The sequence below is a fragment of the Mustelus asterias genome, unplaced genomic scaffold, assembly GCF_964213995.1.
Source record: "Mustelus asterias unplaced genomic scaffold, sMusAst1.hap1.1 HAP1_SCAFFOLD_938, whole genome shotgun sequence".
Taxonomy (NCBI): Eukaryota; Metazoa; Chordata; class Chondrichthyes; order Carcharhiniformes; family Triakidae; genus Mustelus; species Mustelus asterias.
In genome coordinates this window covers 10973-34914 of record NW_027590884.1, presented here as the reverse complement: position 1 = coordinate 34914, position 23942 = coordinate 10973, and the positions used below count along the sequence as shown (strand labels likewise).

The 23942-nt window shown below is 47.8% G+C and overlaps 1 protein-coding gene across 1 annotated transcript in view; it reads left to right on the top strand.

Annotated features, from left to right (window-relative positions):
• stxbp4 (syntaxin binding protein 4) overlaps positions 1-22800 on the top strand; it is a gene marked incomplete at its 5' end in the record, with an annotated part of 135247 nt that extends 112447 nt beyond the window's left edge. Inside the window, 2 exons of the mRNA XM_078205711.1 lie at positions 406-463; positions 20473-22800. Coding sequence (XP_078061837.1) covers positions 406-463; positions 20473-20587 — 173 coding nt within the window. The remainder of the gene's footprint in view (positions 1-405; positions 464-20472) is intronic.
• Positions 22801-23942: the final 1142 nt, after the last annotated feature.

Sequence of the window (23942 nt, the reverse complement as noted above, 5' to 3'; positions counted from 1 at the left end):
TAGCGGCATTTAAGGGGCAACTAGACGAATACATGAATAGGATGGGAATGGAAGGATACGGACTCTGCATACGGTTTTAGTTTAGGCAGACATTGTGATTGGTGCAGGATTGGAGGGCCGAAGGGCCTGTTCCTGTGCTGTACTTCTCTTTGTTCTTTGTGTTACCCTCCCCTCTGTATCTCACATCGTTATCCTCCTCTCTGTATCTCACACCATTGTCCCCTCCCCTCTGTATATCACAGCATTACCCTTCCCTCTGTATCTTGCACCATTGTCCTCCTCTCTGTATCTCACCCCATGGTTTTATTTGTAAGAATTATTTCAGAAGAAATGAAACTCCATGCTGGTGATGTGTTCCTTCACTGGGTTCCCAGCGATTGATTATTTTTGCTTCTCACTCTACAGGTCTGCCCTATGGATGGGAAGAAGCTTACACAGCAGATGGGATTAAATATTTTATCAAGTAAGTGCTTCAGAGAATGTGTGTGGGCAAACTGCAAGAATTAGCTATGAGTAGGTAACACTGTAGAAGGCAGTGTCAGGTGATTCGATTTCCTGTGTGCTGTGGGGAGGTAAGAATTGAATTTACATTCCAGCCTCTCCAAACTCTGCCGCACTCCTGCGAGGAGCTGCCAGCCAGATGTTGGGTGACTCTTGCATTAATCCAGCACCAATAACACCATAAAACATCCCAAGATGCGTTACAGGAGCATCATCAAACAGCATTTGACACCAGGTCACGTAGGGAGATAATAGGCTATTAAAACCCTCTCTATATCACGCCATTATCCACTCCTCCTCTGTACATCACCCTCAGACAGGGAGAATGTGCAAACTCTGCACGGACAGTGACCCAAGCCGGGAATCGAACCCGGGTCCCTGGTGCTATGAGGCAGCGGTGCGAACCACTGTGCCACCGAGCCACCTGAGAGCAATGAGAGAGAAAGAAAGAAAGAAATGTGGAGAATAAAGCAAAGACAAAAATGGAGGGAGAAAAAGATATACAAGAGAATATAAGAGGGGGGGAAATGAGGGAAAGCTGTCGCCGATCAGAGTACAGAACAGATAGTCCAACTGAACTATTTCAGACAAACAGTGCCAGGGAAATGGTTCAAGAAAATTAGTGAAATATGAAAGAAGGGAAAGCACCAAACATTAGAAATATAAAATTATACAGCACGGGAGTTTGCACGTTCTCCCCGTGTCTGCGTGGGTTTCCTCCGGGTGCTCCGGTTTCCTCCCACAGTCCAAAGATGTGTAGATTTAGGAAGATCGGCCATGCTAATTCGTCCCTTAAGTAAAGAAGATATATGGGGGGCGTGGGGGGGGGTGATTAGTGGGGTAAATCTGTGGGATTACAGGGATAGGGCCTGGGTGGGATCACCTGTCAGAGAGCTGGTGCAGACTCAATGGGCCAAGTGGCCTCCTTCTGCACTGTAGAATTCTAAGAAGGAAGCCATTCAGCCCATTGTGTCTGTGCTAGCTCTTTTAATTAATGCTGACACCCCTACTCTTTCCTTCGAGCCCTGCAGTTGTTTTTCCTTTACAAGTATTCATTCAGTTCTCCTTTTAAAATTATTATTGAGTCGGTTTCTATCAGCCTGTTAGGAAGTGCATACCAGATCACAACAACTTGCTGCAAATAAAGAATCCTCCTCAGTATCTGACTGTTTATTATCTGAATATTGACTCTCTCGCTACGTATTCTGTCAGAAATATGGAATATGAAACAACTGCTTTGGTCTGGCTGTGAGGTATTTGTGACAGTGCGCACACACAGGATAGTTCCCAGTGATTTCTTTAGTTTAATTCCAGGAGTTCTTCCTTTTCTCTGAGCACCCCCCTCCCTAACCACCCCCTCCCCGTTAGATTGCTGGCTACAGGGGTTATATTGAGTTACGGTCAAGGAACCCATCTGGTTAGTGCATGGCCGGCAGTATCTGCGCCGGGTACCTGCTGGGCCCAGGGAGAGAGTCCTCCTTGTTTTGACTGAGTTACTGCACTGTCAGGAGCTGATTAAGTTACCATCTGGACCAAGGGGAAGCCAGCTCAGTGTGTCAGGCGAGCTGCTAGAAGCTGCATCAAGTTACCGCGAGTTTGCTGCCGTGTGACTTAGGTGTCAGCAGCTGCCTGAAGTCACTAAAACCAGGTTCAAGGGCAAACCTCACGTTTTATATCACTAACACAACCTTGGGGACGATCAGAAACTGAGGTCCAGATTCTCGCCCTTTGACCCATGAAGATGAATATACTGTAACTGTAGTGGGGCACAGACCTGCTCTCAGGTGAGCTGCAGGTGTACTCAACATTGCATCGACTGTGACAGCCATGGCTGCCTGGGTGACACTCTCCCCTCTGTGTCGCTAGGTTGTGGGTTCAAGTCTCACTGCAGAGTATTGAGGACAGAAATCTGGGCTGACACCCCCCAAGTGTCAGTATTGAGGGGGTGTTGCACTGGTGGAGGTGCACTCCATCGAATGAGACGCTAAACCAAGGGCCTGTCCGCCCTCTCTGGCAGATGTAAAAGATGTCATGGCTCTTGGGTGACAGGGTGGCACAGTGGTTAGCACCGCTGCCTCACAGCACCAAGGACCCGGGTTCGATTCTGGCTTTGGGTGACTATCTGTATGGAGTTTGCTCGTTCTCCCCGTGTCTGCGTAGGTTTCCTCCCACAGACCAAAGATGTGCAGGTTAGGTGGATTGGCCTGCTAAATTTTCCCTTACTAACGGCACGGTAGCACAGTGGTTAGCACTGCTGCTTCACAGCTCCAGGGACCTGGGTTCGATTCCCGGATGGGTCACTGTCTGTGTGGAGTTTGCACATTCTCCTCGTGTCTGGGTGGGTTTCCTCCGGGTGCTCCGGTTTCCTCCCACAGTCCAAAGATGTGCGGGTTAGGTTGATTGGCCATGCTAAAATTGCTCCTTAGAGTCCTGAGATGTGTAGGTTAGAGGGATTAGTGGGTAAATATGTAGGGATATGGGGGTAGGGCCTGGGCGGGATTGTGGTCGGTGCAGACTCGGTGGGCCAAATGGCCTCTTTCTGCACTATAGGGTTTCAATGGTTCTATGTGTAGGTTAAGGGGATTAGCCATGGTAAATGTCTGGGGTTACGGGGATAGGGCCTGGGTAAGATCCTCTGTCAGAGAGTCGGTGTAGACTCGATGGGCCAAATGGTCACTTCTCTACTGTAGGGATTCTGTGATTCTGTTTGGAAGGATGGCAGGAGTGATGAACCTGTGACCTAAAGCTGGGGTATTTGGACCTCAGTCAACATCACTAAAACAATATTTGGTCACTATCTCCATTGGCATTTTGGGATCTTGCTGTGCATAAATTGGCTGCCATGTTACCTTGGCACAACAGTGACTGCCCCACAAAAGCAGCTCACTGGGCGTAAAAAAGCCTTGGCACGTCCTGAGGTTGTGTAAGTCCTTGTTTTATTTTACGTTACGGGGAGAATCCTAAAGAATATGGAAGTGTAGTTGCAGCAATGGCAGACTTAGACATTCTTTAAGGGCAGCAGTGCGAACTTGAAGCCTTCAGTGGCTACAGCTAATTTATACAACGGCCAACCCCACAAAACTAAATGGCAACAAAAAAAGGTACAGCTGCAATTTGCCCTGAGTGACCGGGAAGCTGGGGTGGTTCAAAAATATACAAAGAACAAAGAAAAGTGCAGCACAGGATCAGGCCCTTCGGCCTTTCAAACCTGTGCTGATCAGATCAGAGTCAAAGCAGTTAGGATATGGAGGACTTGGAGATAGTGCAGAGTGTAGCACTGAGGACAAAGGACTCGGAGAGTATGGAGATGGTGGGATTGTTTCCCTTGGAGCAAAGAAGGTTAAAGTGAGGGATGTTGACTGAGTAGATCAGTAAACAGCTTCCACTGTCAGGAGTGTTGATAATGCGAGGACACCGATTTAAAAATAATTGGCAGCAAAAACAGACGGGAATTTGAGGGGAAACGTTATTACGCAGCAAGTTGTTATGATCTGGAATGCGCTGCCCGACTGCTGGAATTCAATAGTAACTTTCCATCGGGAATTGGATAAATATCTGAAGAGCAAAATGTTGCAGAGCTTTGGGGAAAGAGTGGGGGGGGGGGGGGGGGGTGGTTTGGCTGGGAGGGATCCAATTGGATACTTCAAAGAGACAGCACAGACAGGACGGGCAGAATGGCCTCCTGTGTTGGAAGTTTCTATGAGTTCGATCACTGTGCCCCCAAATCCGGTCCCACTGCTCCAACATCAAGCCAGAGGTTCCCCTCTTACCTACTGCCCCCCCCCACCCTCCCTTAGACAAGTGACAGAGTGTGTGTGAGTCCTGCCTGGGCCGGCTCTGTCTGGTATATTGTTACACTCGGCTTATGACGAATCCTGCTGCGTCTAGTCACCTTTCTTTTCCACTGGTCTCGATGCTCATATCCACATGGTGTCTTTGTGTGATCTTTAATCTTCCCTTGTGTGTTTGTTGGTAATGAGAGAGGGTGTATTTTTGATCACTCACTCGGTTAATGAATAGTGGTAGATGTGGGTTAAGTGAATAGACATTGTGGAAAATTCTTTTGCCTGGAGTTGGTTGACTATGATTGCTACATGTGGTTAACCCTGTGGCCCATCCGCAATTATGTTTATTTATTAGTGTCACAAGTCGGCTTACATTAACACTGCAGTGAAGTTACTGTGAAAATCCCCTAGTTGCCACACTCCGGCGCCTGTTCGGGTACACTGAGGGAGAATTTAGCACGGCCAATGCACCCTAACCAGCACGTCTTTCGGACTGTGGGAGGAAACCGGAGCACCCGGAGGAAACCCACGCAGACACGGGGAGAATATTCAGACTCCGCACAGACAGTGACCCAAGCCGGGAATTGAACCCAGGTCCCTGGCCCTGTGAGGCAGCAGTGCGAACCACTGTGCCACCGTGGAGCATTAACCGAGATGAACAGCCCGTTGCAGGAACAGCTGAGAGACAAAAAAGTGCATCTCCAGTCTCCTGGAGACAAGAGAGCAATGGCCTGTAGGGTTAGAGAAGGAGGAAGGGGAGAAAGAGTGAGGGGGAAGGAGGGAACTGAAGAGGCTGTGCTTTGAGATCCTATGAGGTGGCTCCTGTATTCTTACTGGTGCGTCGCGGTGAATGCAACAGACAGTTTTCTGGCTACCAGCACTTCCTGTACCTCTCCCCTCCCAGTCAGACAGTGTGTGTGTGAAGGAAAACATTCAAAAACATTGGAAAATTCACCCTGCAGGAGAGGCCAAAAAGTGCAACCGCAGACAGAAAAAGCAATAGTAACAGAGTGGAATGTTCCAGTTCCACACATGTTCTTTCAACAACTGGGAAACATGAGAAGAGTGGAGCCTGCTCTGTCAGGCCGAATCTCCACCTTATTCCAACTGACTTTCTTTTCCTCTTTCTCAGTTGGACTTTCCCCATGTCACATATCAGGGGACAATCTTCTGCTTCTTAGCCAGTCTCCCTGGACCGAGGATGACTTTCTTCCACTCTGGGGGTTGTGTGTCCTGAAGTTCTATGAAACCCAATGCTGGATCTGCACACTCTGCCAGCGCTGGGGCAGGTAGTGTTCGGGGAAGCGGGTGGGTGGGAGGCTCGGAATTTGGTCCGCTCCTTCCGCTGGTTGTGTTTGGCCAGCATGTGGACCTTTTGGAGTGGTTCGGAATGGTTGGCTCCTTCACGGATGTTTCTTCTACGGTTTGGGTGGTCTCCAGCAAGAGGTTTGCACAGATCGGTGTAGCGTGGCCACCCTGACTGAGAACAGTGATGGTACATGCCAGTGATTAACGTTAAGCTCAATTACAGCCAGGATTGGTCCATTGGAAGAGAGTCCAGGGCCTCATCAACCCTTTCGATCTCTCTGAATTGCCACATTGCCTGTCCAACATTCCCAACTTCATAAGATTTTTTTTCCAATTAACTATTATCTTTGTTCCCCATCGGAAACTCCTTGTCCACAACTCTAGCTCCCTCCATCAGCAGTGTCCAAAACCACACTGTTTCTAACCTTGGAGCCCTGTTTGACCCAGAGCTGAATTTCTAATCTCCTAGTTCCACCTCCAGAGTGCTATCTTACTCCATCCCTCCTGAGCTCTCCTGCTGCTGAAGCCGTCCTGCATTTGTTACCTCCGGGCTTCTCTCTTCCAACACCCTCCTGGCCACTCCTGGCCAGCCTTCCGTTTTACACCCTCCATAAACTTCAGCACATCCAGACCTGTATCCTTACCCACTCCCAATTTCATTCATCCATCTGCTCTGTGTCTGCTGACCTATCGCTCCCACAGCACTTCAGCCATTGGACTTTCACACCTCCCCATCTCTGTAACCTCCTCCAGTCCCACTGCCCCGTAACCTCCTCCAGTCCCACAGCCCTGTAACCTCCTCCAGTCCCACTGCCCCGTAACCTCCTCCAGTCCCACAGCCCTGTAACTTCCTCCAGTCCCACAGCCCCATAACCTCCCCCAGTCCCACAACCCCATAACCTCCTCCAGTCCCACAGCCCCGTAACCTCCTCCAGTCCCACAGCCCCGTAACCTCCTCCAGTCCCTCAGCCCCGTAACCACCTCCAGTCCCTCAGCCCCGTAATCTCCTCCAGTCCCACAGCCCCATAACCTCCTCCAATCCCTCAGCCCCATAACCTCCTCCAGTCCCACAGCCCCGTAACCTCCTCCAGTCCCTCAGCCCCGTAACCTCCTCCAGTCCCACAGCCCCATAACCTCCTCCAGTCCCACAGCCCCGTAACCTCCTCCAGTCCCACAGCCCCATAACCTCCTCCAATCCCTCAGCCCCATAACCTCCTCCAGTCCCACAGCCCCATAACCTCCTCCAGTCCCACAGCCCCATGCGATATCTGCATCCTACATTGTGTGCCTCCAATTTTAGTTGCTCCACCATTAAGATTAGGCCTTCAATTTACTAGGCCTAGGTACTGGAATTTTCTCTCTAAATCTCTCTCCCTTTCTCTCCTTTAAGATACATCTTAAAACCTATCTCTTTGACCAAGCCTTAGGGATGTAGGAAATAGGGGCAGGAGTAGGCCATTCAGCCCATCGAACCTGCTCTGCCATTCACATGGATCATGGCTGATCATTTATCTCTTATGTCACTTTCTCCACTATCTATATATCCCTTGATGTCTTTCGTATCCTGTGAATTTCTGTCTTGAGCAAGCTCAGTGATTGAGATTCCACAGCCTAGGGGCAGAGAATTCTATATTTTCTTTTGAAATTCAGCTTAATTCAGTGCCAAGCCTTATCTCTCTGAAATCCTCACATCGGCTCCTAGGTTGAGAAGGGAGGCGATGGCCTAGTGGTATTATCACTAGACTATTAACCCAGAAACTCAGCTAATGTTCTGGGGACCCGGTTTCGAATCCCGCCACGGCAGATGGTGGAATTTGGATTCAATGAAAAATATCTGGAATTAAGAATCTACTGATGACCATGAAACCATTGTCGATTGTTGGAAAAACCCATCTGGTTCACTAATGTCCTTTCGAGAAGGAAATCTGCCATCCTTACCTGGTCTGGCCTACATGTGACTCCAGAGCCACAGCAATGTGGTTGACTCTCAACTGCCCTCCAAGGGCAACTAGGGATGGGCAATAAATGCTGGCCCAGCCAGCGACGCCCATGTCCCACGAATGAATCAAAAATATGCAAATATGCCCACCAGGTAAAAAGGTTAGAAAGCCTGTGTTTATTTCTATTCTTTGTTTTCTGTCTATTAACCAATTCTCAATCCATACCAGTTGTCATGCCCTAACTTTGGGTTTTAAAGAAAAAGATATGGTTTGCACATGTAGATTCAAAATAGCAGCAACTGATTTATTCTAGGAGCTGTTGCCTGTACAGAATAGAAGATGAAACTGAAGCAGGAGCCAATCACATGATTTGATGGTGATGTCACTGGGGTGTTTCACCCCAATGACATCACCATCAAATCACGTGATTGGCTTTTAAAACAATCATGCAATCACTTAAATATATAGCTGCATCCTACACCCAGTCCCATTGGTCACTAATCTGTGTGAGATCTTATCAAAAGCCCTCTGAACATCCAAATACACCATAATCCACTGCACCTCCTTTATCTATTCTGCAAATAACATCCACAAAAAGCTCCAGCAGATTTGTCAAACATGACTTCCCTACTAAGGAAGTGGCTCTAGAAATAGTGGATGCATTGGTGGTCATCTTCCACGATTCTATAGACTCTGGAACAGTCCCTGCAGATTGGAGGGTAGGGAATGTCACTCCAATATTTAAAAAGGGAGGGAGAGAGAAAACAGAGAATTATAGACCAGTAAGCTTAACATCAGTCACAGGGAAAATTCTCGAATCCATTATCAAGGACTTTATAGCGGAGCATTTAGAAAGCAGTGGCAGGATCAGACAGAGTCAACATGGATTTATGAAGGGGAAATCATGCTTGACAAATCTGTTGGAATTCTTTGAAGATGTAACTAGTAGAGTTGACAAGGGGGAACCAGTCGATGTGGTATATTTTGACTTTTAGAAAGCGTTTCACAAAGTCCCACATAAGAGATTATCATGCAAGATTAAAGGGAAGTGTAGTGAGATGGATAGAAAACTGGTTGGCAGAGAGGAAACAAAGAGTAGGAATTAATTGGTGCTTTTCAAATTGACAGGCAGTAACTATTGGGGTGCCACAGGGATCGGTGCTGGGACCCCAGCTATTCACAATATATATTAATGATTTGGATGAGGGAACAAAATGTAACATCTCAAAGTTTGCAGATGATAGCAAGTTGGGTGGGAGGGTGAACTGTGACAAGGATGCAGAGATCCTTCAGAATGATCTGGACAGGTTGGGTGAGTGGGCAAATCAATGGCAGATGCAGTATAATTTGGATAAGTGTGAGGTTATTCACTTTGGAAGCAAAAACAAGAAGGCAGATTACTACCTGAATGGCTGTAAATGGGGAGAGGGGAGTGTGCAGCGGGACCTGGGTGTCCTTGTGCACCAGTCGCTGAAGGTAAGCATGCAGGTGCAGCAGGCGGTAAAGAAGACAAATGGCATGTTGGCCTTCATTGCGAGAGGTTTCGAGTACAGGAGCAGGGATGTGTTGTTGCAACTATACAGGGCCTTGGTGAGGCCACACCTAGAGTATTGTGTGCAGTTTTGGTCTCCTTTTCTGAGGAAGGATGTTCTTGCTCTCGAGGGAGTGCGGCGAAGGTTTACCAGGCTGATTCCGGGGATGGCGGGACTGATGTATGAGGAGAGATTGACTAGGTTAGGATTGTTTTCGCTGGAGTTCAGACGAATGAGGGGGGATCTCATTGAGACTTATAAAATTCTAACAGGACTGGACAGGGTAGATGCAGGGAGGATGTTCCCAATGGTGGCAGTGTCCAAAACCAGGGGTCACAGTCTGAGGATTCAGGGTAGATCATTTAGGACAGAGATGAGGAGACATTTCTTCACCCAAAGAGTGGTGAGCCTGTGGAATTCATTACCACAGGAAGTAGTTGATGCCAAAACATTGAATGTATTCAAGAGGCGGCTGGATATAGCACTTGGGGCGAATGGGATCAAAGGTTATGGGGAGAAAGCAGGATTAGGCTATTGAGTTGGATGATCAGCCATGATCGTAATGAATGGTGGAGCAGACTCGAAGGGCCAAATGGCCTCCTCCTACTCCCATCTTCTATGTTTCTAAATTGACAAATATCTCTGAAAATTCCATTCCCAGTCCTGGTCACCTTGTAACCACGTCTCTGCAATGGCAATTTTGTCAACTTTATGTCATCTGTCCTGATATCTCTTTACGTGACTTGGTTAGATTTGTTCGATAACGCCCCTGTGAAGTGGTTTGTTGTTTTAGGATGTAAAATATACAGATTTTATTGGTGAGAGTGTTGAGCGAAGTTAAAGCCCGGTGTGTCACTGTGGGAGGGGAGGGGACCGGTATATTTATTGACACTGAGACATCCCATCCCACCCACTGGAGCCGGATGTCACTCACACAGGAAGGCAGATCCATTGTCAAAAGTCAGTGAAAAGAAAAGCAACGGATTACTTCAAAAAAAATCATTTATTTCCTTTGGGGAAAAGTAAGGTGGACATGTGCTTGCTGTGTGCAGCTGTTGCATCTGAAGTTCAGGGACGCAGTCTGTGTTTGTGTTTATTTTGGGCACTGGGATCCTCATGAATTTCCTGTTTTGAAGAACCGAGAGTGAAGCGGGTGATCATGTAATGCCACGCAGGACAGATTCTGCTTCTGATTTTTCATTGCGTGTCTCGAGAGGATCTGTCAGTTAGCTGCCTTGTCTCTGCTTCTGCAACAGTGAGGAGTGAGGGACCTAATTACAGAGCATTTCATGAAGGGGTCCACACTACGTGTGAGTGGTGTAGCATCTGCATTATGACTGCTCTATCCCACTCCAGTCTCCCCTGACCCTCGCCTGCATATTGTTATAAACAGGTGGAACAGCAACAGGCTCAATCATTACACGTCCATTGATGAGGAGCCTGCTGGTGTTAACAACAATCCAACAAAAGCAATGGCCATTAGGAACTGGAAATAATATATCAGTTGTAGACATATCACACACACCCTCACTGTAACACTCTCTGATATACCCCACACCCCTCACTGTAACACTCTCTGATAAATCCCACACCCCTCACTGTAACACTCTCTGATTTACCCCACACCCCCTCACTGTAACACTCTTTGATTTACCCCACACCCCCTCACTGTAACACTCTCTGATATATCCCACACCCCTCACTGTATCACTCTCTGATATACCCCATACCCCTCACTGTAACACTCTCTGATTTACCCTACACCCCCTCACAGTAACACTCTCTGATATACCCCACACCCCTCACTGTAACACTCTCTGATATATCCCACACCCCTCACTGTAACACTCTCTGATATATCCCACACCCCTCACTGTAACACTCTCTCATATATCCCACACCCTCACTGTAACACTCTCTGATATACCCCACACCCCTCACTGTAACACTCTCTCATATATTCCACACCCCCTCACTGTAACACTCTCTCATATACCCACACCCCTCACTGTAACACTCTCTCATATACCCACACCCCTCACTGTAACACTCTCTGATATATCCCACACCCCTCACTGTAACACTCTCTGATATATCCCACACCCCTCACTGTAACACTCTCTCATATATCCCACTCCCTCACTGTAACACTCTCTGATATACCCCACACCCCTCACTGTAACACTCTCTGATATATCCCACACCCCCTCACTGTAACACTCTCTGATATATCCCACACCCCTCGCTGTAACATTCTCTGATATATCCCACACCCCTCACTGTAACACTCTCTGATATATCCCACACCCCTCACTGTAACACTCTCTGATATATCCCACACCCCTCACTGTAACACTCTCTGATATACCCCACACCCCTCACAGTAACACTCTCTGATATATCCCACACCCCTCACTGTAACACTCTCTGATATATTCCACACCCCTCACTGTAACACTCTCTTATATATCCCACACCCCTCACTGTAACAATCTCTGATATACCCCACACCCCTCGCTGTAACATTCTCTGATATATCCCACACCCCTCACTGTAACAATCTCTGATATATCCCACACCCCTCACTGTAACACTCTGATGTATCTTTTACTGCAACAATCTCTGATATACCCCACACTCATAACTGTAACACTCTGATATACCTCACACCCCTCACTGTAACACTCTGATATATCCCACACCCTTTACTGTAACAATCTCTGATATACCCCACATCCCTCAATGACCCCAGCATTTGTCTGGTTGTATCACAGCTTGGTTTGGCTTCTGCTCTGTGCAAGACCACAAGGAACTACAAAAGGCCGTGAATGTAGCCCAATCCATCACACAAACCAGCCTCCCATCCATTGACTCTGCCTACACTTCCCACTGCCTCGGCAAAGCAGCCAGCATAATCAAGGACCCCACGCACCCCGGACATTCTCTCTTCCACCTTCTTCCATCAGGAAAAAGATACAGAAGTCTGAGGTCACGTACCAACCGACTCAAGAACAGCTTCTTCCCTGCTGCTGTCAGGCTTTTGAATGGACCTACCTTGCATTAAGTTGATCTTTCTCTACACCCTAGCCAAGACTGTAACACTCCATTCTGCACTCTTCTGTTTCCTTCTCTATGAACGGTATGCTTTGTCTGTATAGCGCGCAAGAAACAATACTTTTCACTGTGTGTTAATACACGTGACAATAATAAATCAAATCAAATCAAATCACAAACCTCACTGTAACAATCTGACTTACTCCCTTCACCACATCCTTACTATATAGAATTAAAATTGAACAATAAACATATCAATAATATAGCAGGGTTCGATTCCCGGTTTGAGTCACTGTCTGTGTGGAGTCTGCACGTTCTCCCCGTGTCTGTGTGGGTTTCCTCCGGGTGCTCCAGTCTCCTCCCACACTCTAAAAGTAGAGTCATAGTCATGGAGTTGATAGATGTGCAGGTTATGTTGATTGGCCATGGCAAATTGTTCCTTAGTGTTAGGGGGATGTCAGGAGGATTAGTAGTGTAAATATGTGGGGTCATGGGGATAGGGCCTGGGTGTGATTGTGTCGGTACAGGCTCGATGGGCCGAATGGCACTGTATGGATTCTATGATTCTATGAAAACCAATGTTATGTCTACTCCGCTCTGGGCAGTAATTAAGTGTGAGCACCCTCCAGTTGTCAGTGAGGCTGTTGTATAATGTGTGAATTGCATATCCCTATCCCTGTTGCAGCGTCCTGTCGATAATGTTCATCATAAGGCACTGACAGAACTTCTGATTTGACTCAAGTTTTGAATCAATATTTTCTTGCAGTCAGGACAAATATTTTGTTGAGACAAAAGATCCTTTGAATTTATTTCAGTCAGATGGTATAGAATCATAGTAAAATTACCACACAGAAGGAGGCCATTTGGCCCATCTTGTCCATGCCAGCCCAAGGAATCCCAGGTGCCCTTTCTAATCCCACCTTTCTGCACCCGGCCGATGGCCCTGTAGTTTACAGCACTTAAGGTGCAGATCCAGGTACTTTTTAACAAGAATTTAGGGTCTCTGCCTCCAGCACCAACTCAGGCAGTGAATTCCAGACACCCACCGCTCTCTGCGTAAAAAAGTTCTTCCTCACGTCCCCCCTACACCGACTGCCATTTATCTTGAATCTATGTCCCCTGGTTCTAGAATTCTCCACCAAAGGAATCAATTTTATCTTGTCCACTCTATCTCTTCCCCTCATAATTCTGTACACCTCTATCAAGTCACCCCCTCAGCCATCTTTGTTCCAAGGAAAATAACCCCAACCTATCCAATCTCTCCTCAAAGTTACACTTTTCCAGCCCTGGAAACATTCTTGTGAACCTCCTCTGCACTTCCTCCAGAGCAATTATGTTGCTTCCTGTAATATGGTGACCAGAACTGTACACAATACTCCAGCTGTGGCCTCACCAGTGTTTTATACAATCCCAACATTATATCCTTATCTTTATATTCTCTACCTCTGGCAATGAAGGAGAGCATTCCATCTGCCTTCTTTACAACCTTGTCTGTTTGAACTGCTGCCTTTAGGGACCCTGTGTACTTGATGCCAAGATCTATTTGTGGTCAGGACACAAGGCCAGAATCTCACCTTGTTTTAAGACCATCAGACATAGGAGCAGAATTAGGCCACTCGGCCCATCGAGTCTGCTGTGCCATTCGATCATGGCTGATATTTTTCTCATCCCCATTCTCCTGCCTTTTCCCCATAACCCCTGATCCCCTTATTAATCAAGAACCTATCTATCCTCTGTCTTAAAGACACTCAATGACCTGGCCTCCCCAGCCCTCTGTGGCAAAGAGTTCCACAGACTCACCACCCTCTGGCTGAAGAAATTTCTCCTCATCTCAGATTTAAAGGAGTGTCCCTTTACTCTGAGGTTGTGCCCTCGGGTTCTAGTCTCTCCCAGTAATGGAAACATCCTCTCCACGTCCACTCTATCCAGGTCGCTCAGTATTCTGTAAGTTTCAATTAGATCCCCCCTCATCCTTCTAAACTCCATCGAGTATCGACCCAGATTCCTCAACCCGCTCCTCATATGATAAACCCTTCATTCCTATGGTTAAACAGCCTCTCATTACAATAGAGACACATTACGCAGGCGCAGAAACAGAGAGAGCTTAATGTATACACAGAAATCTGTGAAGATGGCAGTCTTTTCAGATGATAATTAGAGGCATGGAGTTCTGATGGACCTTGGTAAATTACTGGTTAAGGTTTAGCTGGAGTCATGGGTAATTTTAACTTTCTAAGCCCATTGGGTGTGTCTGATAGAGCATGGGGAACCCAGAAGATGGTGATCCACTGCACGCTATGGATTTTCAGCTCCACGCTGTGTGTAAGACATCACCAACCAGAAGCCAACCCAACTGACAGGCTTTGCTTCGAGTCAGATGGGAGGATGTCTGGAGGAGGTCACAGGGCCAGATTCATGCCCCAACTAAGGGACAGTGGGGAGGGGGAGTGGGGGGAGGATTTTGCTTGGTGGTGGGGTGAGGTGCAGCACGGGCTGGAGTTGATCCTGGAGTTTCAGTGGGGAGGGAAGGGTATCCAGGAGATGGGGGAGGCCTGGGGGGAGACTGGGAGAATGTTCTTGCAGAGTTGGTGAGTCAGCCAAGCTGGATCCAGCCGGCAAGTGGAAAAGTCCTTCCCTCTTAAACCAGCAACCCCTCAGTGTACCTGGTGGTTTCCCAAAAAATGGAAACTCTGTTTCCAAGAGTTAAATTGCAAATGGTGAATAAAAATAAGGGTTTGCAATCAATACTTTACCACCCACCTGACACAAACCTGCCATTTTGGCAGATTCAATTCTCTCCATTGTGTTCAATTGGATAGAATCCCCACAGTGATTTGCACAAACTCTCCGAAAGAGCATCTTACCCAGGTCCTATCCCCATAACCCCTCACATTTAGCATGGCCTATCCACCTGACCCACACATATTTGGAGTGTGGGAGGAAACCGGAGCACCCGGAGGAAACCCATGCAGACACGGGGAGAATGTGCAGGCTTCGCACAGACAGTGACCCAAGCTGGGAATCGAATCCGGGTCCCTGGCGTTGTGAGGCAGCAGTGCTAACCACTGTACCACTATGCTGCCTGGTGGCCTGTGGTTAGCTGTTAGCTAAATAGTTAAAAAGAGTAGGCCCAATCAGATGGCACAGGAATCTTCTCTTCTATAAGATTTGATGATTCTATATTTATGAGGACACTTTTCAGGCAACTTTAGAATGACCATAGCAACTCAAGCCTGCCGGATGTCCTCTGGGAATGAACATTGTTACAATCCCAGCTGATAATACTGGACAGGTCAGATCCCAGAGTGAAACCTGGCTTGATAGAACCAGTAAGAGTTTTAACAACGCCAGGTTAAAGTCCAACAGGTTTATTTGGTAGCAAATGCCATTAGCTTTTGGAGCGCTGCTCCTTCGTCAGATGGAGTGGATATCTGCTCTCAAACAGGGCACACAGAGACACAAAATCAAGTTACAGAATACTGATTAGAATGTGAATCTCTACAGCCAACCAGGTCTTAAAGATACAGACAATGTGAGTGGACAATGGAGTCATGGGTAATTTTAACTTTCTAAACCCATTGGGTGTGTCTGATAGAGCATGGGGAACCCAGAAGATGGTGATCCACTGCACACTACTCACATTGTCTGTATCTTTAAGACCTGGTTGGCTGTAGAGATTCGCATTCTAATCAGTATTCTGTAACTTGATTTTGAGTCTCTGTGCACTGTTTGAGAGCAGATATCCATTCCATCTGACGAAGGAGCAGTGCTCCGAAAGCTAATGGCATTTGCTGCCAAATAAACCTGTTGGACTTTAACCTGGTGTTGTTAAAACTCTTACTGTGTTTACCCCAGTCCAACGCCGGCATCTCCACATCATTGATAGAACCAAACATTTTTTGGAAACCATGGGAGAAAGTTACTGAACAAATTCACAGGAGTCTGCTGAGGAACTTTCAATACAAAGAATAAAATATTTATTCAAACAAGTGAACTCCCAGATTTAAAAGTTGAAAAGATCTCAATACAAATACAAGATGTAATTCAAATTCCCAGCATGCCTTTGCCCCAGCAATATATTTACAGACACATAAACTAGTGAAGAATTACCACTAGTTTGACACAAAGGCTTCTTGTTTGGAAGTGGCACAGTTGCTGATGATTTCCTTCCTGAGCATTCACTTGATGCTTCTCACACAACTCGTATCTCTCTCCAAGACCCCCAGAGACCGCACTCTAGATTCACCGTTTCTTCAACTATTTGATTTGATTTATTATTGTCACATGTATTAACATACAGTGAAAAGTATTGTTTCTTGCGCGCTATACAGACAAAGCATACCGTTCATAGAGAAGGAAACAAGAGAGTGCAGAATGTAGTGTTACAGTCATAGCTACGGTGTAGAGAAAGATCAACTTAATGCAAGGCAAGTCCATTCAAAAGGCTGATAGCAGCCAGGAAGAAGCTGTTCTTGAGTCGGATGAGAGAATGTCCAGGGTGCGTGGGGCCCTTAATTATGCTGGCTGCTTTGCCGAGGCAGCGGGAAGTGTAGACAGAGTCAATGGATGGGAGGCTGGTTTACATGATGGTATGCTACAGAGCAAACAAATGAGTTCCCTAAACTCAGTCTTCCATTAGCGCCTACACTGAACTGATCGTTTTACTGAGTTCCATAATTGATTATTCAGTTAACTACGGACCCACTGGCCTTGCACCTTTTCTTCAGAGAGAGCTTCAAATCCCTGTCTTCATTGTCTAACACACACACATTCTGAACTTGTTCCTGCCTTTTTTTCTGGCTTTGTGTCATTCTCCCATCCATTGACTCTGTCTACACTGCCTGCTGCCTCAGCAAAGCAGCCAGCATGATTAAGGACCCCACACACCCCGGACATTCTCTCTTCCACCTTCTTCTGTCAGGAAAAAGATAGAAAAGTCTGAGGTCACGTACCAACCGACTCAAGAACAGCTTCTTCCCTGCTGCTGTCAGACTTTTGAATGGACCTACCTTGCATTAAGTTGATCTTTCTCTGCACCCTAGCCAAGACGGTAACACTCCATTCTGCACTCTCCTGTTTCCTTCTCTATGAATGGTATGCTTTGTATAGGGCGCAAGAAGCAATACTTTTCACTGTATGCTATTACATGTGACAATAATAAATCAAATCAAATCAAATCATTGTCGCCAGGCCACAATAAAGCTTTTTCTACTTCTTTTCTCTTTTATTTCCTGAACCACTGAACTTCCAACCCTCTTTAACCCATCTCTTTCAGTCCAGGGGCTGTAAAACCTCAGTAAAGTTGTGTGTGTGTAAACCTAAAAGACCTGAAACCTTTCATTCTATCCAGACAGCCAGACACCAAGATTCATAAGCAAGACCTAAATGAAACTGAAAGCGTTTTTTACCTTTCGTAACACTATATATATAAATTCAACTTTAAATTATTCATACCAGCATGTCTGAGAGAATGAAGAGAGGTCACAAATAGCACAATCAGTAGCTAGACAGAGGGGACAGACTATCCACAGGAAACCAGAATTGCCAAATATCTTTCGGAAGCAGTTTCGTGAGGTCCAATACTTGAGAGGTCGTGACTTCACAAAAGGGATTGTGACCGAAACCTGCCAGTTGCTGCAACCATAATTGCAACTTCAAAACAGGGCAAAGACAGCACTGGCTATGACTGACATGGTTGAATAGCTGTGGTATCAGGTTTGCAACAGAGGGTGGGGTGAAGTGTTGAGTACTGATAGTGATTGTTGTTATATGGGCGATGGGGAGGTAGTGAAATAAGCAGCGGATGTGATCGATGGTTCAGTTAATAGGATATGGCATTTGAAGAAAATCTCATTCACCTTGGCAACTCGTGTCAGATCGTTAGACTTTTCCCTGCACTGCATCCATGTTCTTGGAGCAACACTCCTGACACTGACCTCTGCTGCTACATCTTCCCACGACTGCCTATCCCAAGAGTCTTCTCGCCATCCCCTGCAGATGCTGGCTGTCTCTCTTTCTCACCACATCTTGCACCAAGATCTCGACTGAGTTGTCCAAAAAGCTTGGTGCTTACTATTTCACATGTTCAGCCTCAAAGAAACATAACCTTGGTTCACTTTTCAAAAAAACTACCACTATCTCTTGCAGCCACAGTAATTAGTCTCACAACACCAGGTTAAAGTCCAACAGGTTTATTTAGTAGTACGAGCATTCGGAGCGCTGCCCCTTCATCAGGTGAGTGCAGGAGCAGTGCTCCGAAAGCTCGTGCTACCAAATAAACCTGTCGGACTTTAACCTGGTGTTGTGAGACTTCTTACTGTGCCCACCCCAGTCCAACACTGACATCTCCACATCTTGCAGCAACAATGCCCTTCCCCTTTAAGAGATGCAGGCTCCTTTAAATACTGCTAACCACTTGTGATAATTAGCTCTGGTCGTGTCCAGCCAATGAACTGTCCAGGCAGGGGCTGCTGGTTGCGCGCACGAACCATGTAGACAATAGCCAGCCTGAGTGGAATGTGTTGCTGCATTGCAGTGAGCAGGCAGGGGTTAATCACACAGGATATTTAACCTCCATCCCCATGAGGATTTTGGGGGTTTGCTCCCACGATATCTGTCAGTACCTGTAACAAAAAAACACTTGCTGACATTTCAGATTCCTGAGAAGGTTTCATTCCCCACCACCCAACAATTATTATGTTGTGTTCTATTTTTAGGCGTGTTTGTAAGAATGTGGACATGTTTTGACAAGCTTGCGAATATAGTCAGTTCAGTCAAGACCTTCTTCCTGATCAATTCTGATTTGATTTGATTTATTATTGTCACATGTATTAACATACAGTGAAATGTGTTGTTTCTTGCGCGCTACACAGACAAAGCATACCGCTCATAGAGAAGAAAAGGAGAGGGAGCAGAGTGTAGTGTTACAGTCACAGCTAGGGTGTAGAGAAAGATCAACTTAATGCAAGGTAGGTCCATTCAAAAGTCTGACAGCAGCAGGGAAGAAGCTGTTCCTGAGTCGGTTGGTACGTGACCTCAGACTTTTGTATCTTTTTCCCGACGGAAGAAGGTGGAAGAGAGAATGTCCGGGGTACGTGGGGTCCTTAATTATGCTGGCTGCTTTGCCGAGGCAGCGGGAAGTGTAGACAGAGTCAATGGATGGGAGGCTGGTTTGTGTGATGGATTGGGCTACATTCACAACCCTTTGTAGTTTCTTGCGGTCTTAGGCAGAGCAGGAGCCAAACCAAGCTGTGATACAACCAGAAACAATGTCCTCTTTCTCCCGTGATTCACCATCATCAGCTGTTCCTGTAGCCGCCACCTTCCTGCTCTCTGGAACTCTCTCCCTCAGCACCTCTTGTCAACTCCCTTCCAAACATTCCTGTGAATCTATCGGTTTCACTTGGACAGTGGAGGCGAGGATTATTTCAGGGAGGCACAGTGGTTAGCACTGCTGCCTCACAGCGCCAGGGACCCGGGTTCGATTCCCGGGGGCACGGTGGCACAGGGGTTAGCACTGCTGCCTCACAGCGCCAGGGACCCGGGTTCCATTCCCGGGGGCACGGTGGCACAGTGGTTAGCACTGCTGCCTCACAGCGCCAGGGACCCGGGTTCCATTCCCGGGGGCACGGTGGCACAGTGGTTAGCACTGCTGCCTCACAGCGCCAGGGACCCGGGTTCGATTCCGACTGTCTGTGCAGAGTCTGCACCTTCTTCCCGTGTCTGCGTGGGTTTCCTCCGGGTGCTCCGGTTTCCTCCCACAGTCCAAAGATGTGCAGGTTGGGTTGATTGGCCATGCTACATTGCTCCTTAGCATCAGGGGGACTAACAGGGTAAATACGTGGGGTTATGGTGATAGGGCCTGGGTGGGATTGTTGTCAATGCAGGCTCCACAGGCCGAATGGCCTCCTTCTGCACGATAGGGATTCTATGATTCTGTTGAATACTGTAGTGGTGTGACTTCAGAAGTTCAGTTCCATGGGGAAGCTACAAGTACCATGTGACCATCAATCCCTATCTCCCTCTGTCTGCCCAGTCCATCCCTGCTCTCGCTCTAATTGATACCTAGCTCTCTCTCTCTCTCTGTCCTATCGAGCCTCCAGCATTCTGCCCTGTAGCTCCTGCCTCTTTTGTCCATTCCCATTTCCTCTGGCTTCAGCTCCCATTGTGCCCAATAGTTCCCTGGCCCCGATGTGCATTACAGACACTCGTTCCGGGGTCAGATTGACACCTGGCTCCCTATCCTGTGGATCCCGGGCTCGGAGATGCGCAGATTCCTGGTTTATATCGTTATATTTAAGATTGTTGTGAAAGTGAGAAGGTGCTGGGAGTTTCTGATCTTCCTTTCTTCAGCCACGTGACTCAGATGACTTCATGGATCCATCCTGTGACCAGCGGGTTGAGTGGGCCGTGCGGAGAGAGAAGCAGCAACACTGACCAGCAAGAGCTTCCGGAGTTCAGGAGCTGACACGGAGCAGGAGGTGCCAAGGACAGAGATGGCAAGAGTGTGAATCGGTCGTTCCACCAACACCTAACCCCATATATCACACCCAGCCGCAAGATCGTGCTGGAAATATCCTCAAAAAACACATTCTGAAAACTGTCTTTTACAGAGCAAAATTGGTCTTGAATTGGTGGACATCGCCCACGGTGGGTTCGAACCCTGATCTTCCAGCTCAGGCTGAACTCCAGTTCAGGCCACGCAGGGATTGGGAGGATGTGGGTTCGCGCAGCCTCAGTGTAGCTTTTCATTCACACAAGCCCAGAATACAATGATAAAATTACTCATTATTTTGCATTCCATTTTTAGCTGTCCTGTTGTAGCAGTGATGTAATAGGGTTTCTTTGAAAATTAAAATTAAGGCATTTAACTGGAGCAGTCATCTAACCCCGTGCTGTACCTGCCCTGGGAGTGTTTGATGGGGACAGTGTAGAGGGAGCTTTACACTGTATCTAACCCCGTGCTGTACCTGTCCTGGGAGTGTTTGATGGGGACAGTGTAGAGGGAGCTTTACTCTGTTTCTAACCCCGTGCTGTACCTGCCCTGGGAGTGTTTGATGGGGACAGTGTAGAGGGAGCTTTACACTGTATCTAACCCCGTGCTGTACCTGTCCTGGGAGTGTTTGATGGGGACAGTGTAGAGGGAGCTTTACTCTGTATCTAACCCCGTGCTGTTCCTGCCCTGGGAGTGTTTGATGGGGGACAGTGTAGAGGGAGCTTTACTCTGTATCTAACCCCATGCTGTACCTGCCCTGGGAGTGTTTGATGGGGACAGTGTAGAGGGAGCTTTACTCTGTATCTAACCCCGTGCTGTATCTGTCCTGGGAGTGTTCGAAGGGGACAGTGTAGAGGGAGCTTTACTCTGTATCTAACCCCGTGCTGCACCTGCCCTGGGAGTGTTTGATGGGGACAGTGTAGAGGGAGCTTTACTCTGTATCTAACCCCGTGCTGTACCTGCCCTGGGAGTGTTTGATGGGGACAGTGTAGAGGGAGCTTTACTCTGTATCTAACCCCGTGCTGTAGCTGCCCTGGGAGTGTTTGATGGGGACAGTGTTGAGGGAGCTTTACTCTGTATCCAACCCTGTGCTGTATCTGTCCTGGGAGTGTTTGATGGGGACAGTGTAGAGGGAGCTTTACTCTGTATCTAACCCCGTGCTGCACCTGCCCTGGGAGTGTTTGATGGGGACAGTGTAGAGGGAGCTTTACTCTGTATCTAACCCCGTGCTGTACCTGACCTGGGAGTGTTTGATGGGGACAGTGTAGAGGGAGCTTTACTCTGTATCTAACCCCGTGCTGTAGCTGCCCTGGGAGTGTTTGATGGGGACAGTGTTGAGGGAGCTTTACTCTGTATCTAACCCTGTGCTGTATCTGTCCTGGGAGTGTTTGATGGGGACAGTGTAGAGGGAGCTTTACTCTGTATCTAACCCCGTGCTGCACCTGCCCTGGGAGTGTTTGATGGGGACAGTGTAGAGGGAGCTTTACTCTGTATCTAACCCCGTGCTGTAGCTGCCCTGGGAGTGTTTGATGGGGACAGTGTTGAGGGAGCTTTACTCTGTATCTAACCCTGTGCTGTATCTGTCCTGGGAGTGTTTGATGGGGACAGTGTAGAGGGAACTTCGCTCTGTATCTAACCCCATGCTGTACCTGTCCTTGGAGTGTTTGATGGGGACAGTGTAGAGGGAGCTTTACTCTGTATCTAACCCTGTGCTGTACCTGTCCTGGGAGTGTTTGATGGGGTCAGTGTAAAGGAGCTTTACTCTGTATCTCACCCTGTGCTGTACCTGTCCTGGGAGTGTTTGATGGGGACAGTGTAGAGGAGCTTTACTCTGTATCTAACCCTGTGCTGCACCTGTCCTGGGAGTGTTTGATGGGGGACAGTGTTGAGGGAGCTTTACTCTGTATCTAACCCCATGCTGTACCTGTCCTGGGTGTGTTTGATGGGGGGACAGTGTAGAGGGAGCTTTACTCTGTATCTAACCCTGTGCTGCACCTGTCCTGGGAATGTTTGATGGGGGCAGTGTAGAGGGAGCTTTACGCTGTATCTAATTCATACTGTACCTGGGTGTGTTTCATGCTGGGATTGGGGAAAAAAAGTTCCTTTTCCCCTAAATCTTTGGGCTTAATGGCCTCTTTGTCTCAAACCTCCTTCTCTAATCCCTAATAAAAAAAATTCAGTTTGTGAAGTGTGAAGTATTTTTTGGCGGAGGGTGCACAATGGATTTCGCCTTCCATACTGTGTGTTTGGAAGATGGAGCCCCGCTCTCTGAAAGACACCATATAAAAGCATGTTCATTTCCTAAACCAGATGTAGTTATGCAGTCAGTAAGACCTTGATGTTTGATTGTGATGTGGAGATAGTGGCTATGTCTGCTGCTGAGACTGTACACAAGGCTTTTATTTCTGTTTTCTTCAAACAAGTTGCTGCTTCCATTGGCTCAGTTCAGCAACTGCCCCCGAGTGGAAAATGACCAAACCCCAATCTAGGGAGGCATGTTTATTCCCATTGTAGAGCTGACACAGAGCTAACACCAGCCATCTTTCAGAGAGACAGAAAGGCCCCAAGTTCTTCCCTCTTCTTAGCAAAAGAAAACCATCCAGGTGAAGGGACGGAGCTGACTGAGTTATGACTGGCTTTTTGACTGTGTGAGCCATCACAGCCTCACGTGAACACCTCCTTGTCCCAGTAGATGCCATTGGGTCAGCATTAGGCCAGGAACCCTTGGCTGATTTTCTCACCCTGAAGATAAGGCATTGATGGCGTTCCGCCCCCTGTGACCTGACATTGGAAGTGTGATCCTTGCACTGTCAGGTTTTGTTCAGTCTGTTACAGTGACGGGTTTCTGCTGTTGCCAGTGAATGGAGTCAGTGAGGAGCAGATTCCCAGGCGTTTGCAGTGAAGACACTCTTTCACTGCAGTTAACCGGTATCGGAACAGGCACCCGGTGAGATAGGATTTCTCCCCGATACACAAAGGAAGCCGAGCGCACAAGACAGCCTCGTGTAGAAGCAAGCAGCATTCCGAGCCGCCTGAACATGACCCAACATTATTGTGTCCTCCGCTTCGAGCAACCCTGTCAAAAACCAGAACCCTCCCTTGGGCAGGTGCCCAGGGCCCACCCTGCAGCGCCCCCCCCTCCCACCCTGCAGCGCACCCCCCCCCCCCCCCCAAACCCTGCAGCACCCCACCCAAACCCTGCAGCACCCCCCCCCCACCCTGCAGCACCCCCTCCCCAAACCCTGCAGCACCCCCTCCCACCCTGCAGCACCCCCCCAAACCCTGCAGCACCCCCCCACCCTGCAGCACCCCCCCCAAACCCTGCAGC